The sequence below is a fragment of the Arvicola amphibius genome, chromosome 10 (assembly GCF_903992535.2).
Source record: "Arvicola amphibius chromosome 10, mArvAmp1.2, whole genome shotgun sequence".
NCBI lineage: Eukaryota > Metazoa > Chordata > Mammalia > Rodentia > Cricetidae > Arvicola > Arvicola amphibius.
The window spans coordinates 8,595,744-8,597,599 of record NC_052056.1 but is presented as its reverse complement, the minus strand read 5'-3'; the positions used below and the strand labels follow the sequence as shown (position 1 = coordinate 8,597,599).

The window sequence follows — 1,856 nt, the reverse complement described above, 5'->3', positions numbered from 1 at the left end:
GCAAAACTGGCCTTTGGGCAAGGAACTACCCATGCCTTGGCCACTGACAAAATTCACAATGTCCAGACTGGACAAGCAGGATACAAGAAAATAGACTGTCAAACCTTGTCAAGACAGGGTAAGATGGTTTTGAAAATTTTCCTGCCTCAGAAAATGGACTGTCAGTTACTCTAGGCCTTAGCCAAAGTTGCTTGTTCCAACGTTGCAAATGAGACCTTGGGTGATTGCCCAGGTAGCCAGTTGTCTCTGTCACTTACTGCACACTTTGGAAGCTACTTGATTGCAATTCCTGCCTACTCAAATAACATTATCTCCCTTCTCAAGCCTTTGATGGGGTTGAAAGATTAGATAGTCATAGTTACTTTCCTCTTATGACTTAGCCAAGCCATTTATAATATAAGACTTAGACTCCTAAGGATAGAAATAATGATTAAGACACTTAATATGTGTTTCATGCTTAATATTGTTTACTTTGGTTGTAATTCTAATTTTTATACTTGATATCTGTTCTTATTTTATATAGTTTTGTATTGGGTTTGGAACTCTCTTATTTAGACAAAAGGGGGAGGTTCTAGGGAACCTCCTTCAGCCAATATCCTTTGAGAGGCTGGACCAGGTTAGGTGTGGCCTTGGGTACCAAAAAGGTGCATGCCTGCCTGCTCCCTCTCTCTCTCCCCTATCTCGCCTGGATGCTGAATTCGGTTCCTGTTCCCCATTCGTGCAGAGGACTGTGATCTGTGAGTTCCCCCCTAAATAAAGAACCCCTTCATTATACTCAGTTCTGAGCTAGTGTGGGATTACGTTATTTGCGTTCACCTTTAGTCTCTCTAAATCTGTTACAAGATGAGTCTGGGGCTGTGACTCCCGACACCCCCAGGCATGGTGGCACACACCTAAAATCCCAGCACTCAAGAGGTGGAGGCATCAAAATCAATAGTTCAAGGTCATCTTCAACCTCACAGTGAGTTCTAGGCCAGATTGGACTACATGAGACCCTGCTGTTTTGTTAAATGTTTTTAAGTTCTCTTGCCACAGACAAATAAAGTTTTGAAAAAAGAGACGCCATTTGCTGTATGATGGAAATCAATTTATTGAAACATGAAAGTTTGTTTTGTATTGCTATAATGAAAGAAAAAAAAGAGATTGGTAGCCTGAAAAGGAAGATTCCAGATTATTCTATGGGAAGGGTTCTCTTGTTTCTGGAGTTTCTTTCCAGAACTGAGTCTTCATCTTGCTGGTGTAGACGATTTATTGAGAATTCAGTAGGACAGGTGACATGCGAGAATTCCAAAGGTCCAAAGAATAATTTCACTCTTCAGTAGAAGCTGGAGAAGCCATGTCCCCCAAAAGAGGAAGGATGGAAGCAACCATGATTTTGATTTCCATAGCCAGAACCATATCCATAGCCTCCAAAGCCATAATGGTTGCCCAGTCTATGGAAGCTGCCACTTCCACAGCCAAAGCCATAGCCCAGGCCACTGAAGCCCCTATGGTTGTAGCCGTAGCTACTGACACCTCCGTGGCCATATCGCAAGCCACTAAAGCCTCCGTGGCCATAGCCCAGTCCATTGATACCTCCGTGGCCACAGCCTCGGACTCCATAGAAGCTGCCGTGGTGACACATGGTGTCGGGAATAGTAGATTGGCTTAGAGGCTGAGGATAGGTTTCTTGCCTGTGACCATCACCAACCTCTCCCAGGTTTTATACCCTCCCTGGTGGGTGGGGCAAGCCACACAGGAGTACCCCATTTGTGGAGATAGAATTGCGTAAGAAAAATCTCATCTGCCTTACTATGTAAAACTTTAGGGTAATTTTTCTTTCACTAATTAAATATATTTTCGTTTGGTTTCTGTGA

At 43.3% G+C, this 1,856-nt stretch overlaps 1 protein-coding gene across 1 annotated transcript; it reads right to left on the bottom strand.

Moving 5' to 3' along the window:
• Positions 1–1,315: 1,315 nt before the first annotated feature.
• LOC119825012 (keratin-associated protein 19-5-like) lies at positions 1,316–1,624 on the bottom strand. The gene has a single exon (XM_038345613.1). It carries the CDS (start codon positions 1,622–1,624, stop codon positions 1,316–1,318), a length of 309 nt encoding a protein of 102 aa, XP_038201541.1.
• Between the last annotated feature and the right edge of the window lie 232 nt (positions 1,625–1,856).

What these genes read in the sequence shown, in the direction of transcription:
- LOC119825012 (XM_038345613.1), bottom strand. Translation starts at nt 1,624, where the DNA reads ATGTGTCACCACGGCAGCTTCTATGGAGTCCGAGGCTGTGGCCACGGA.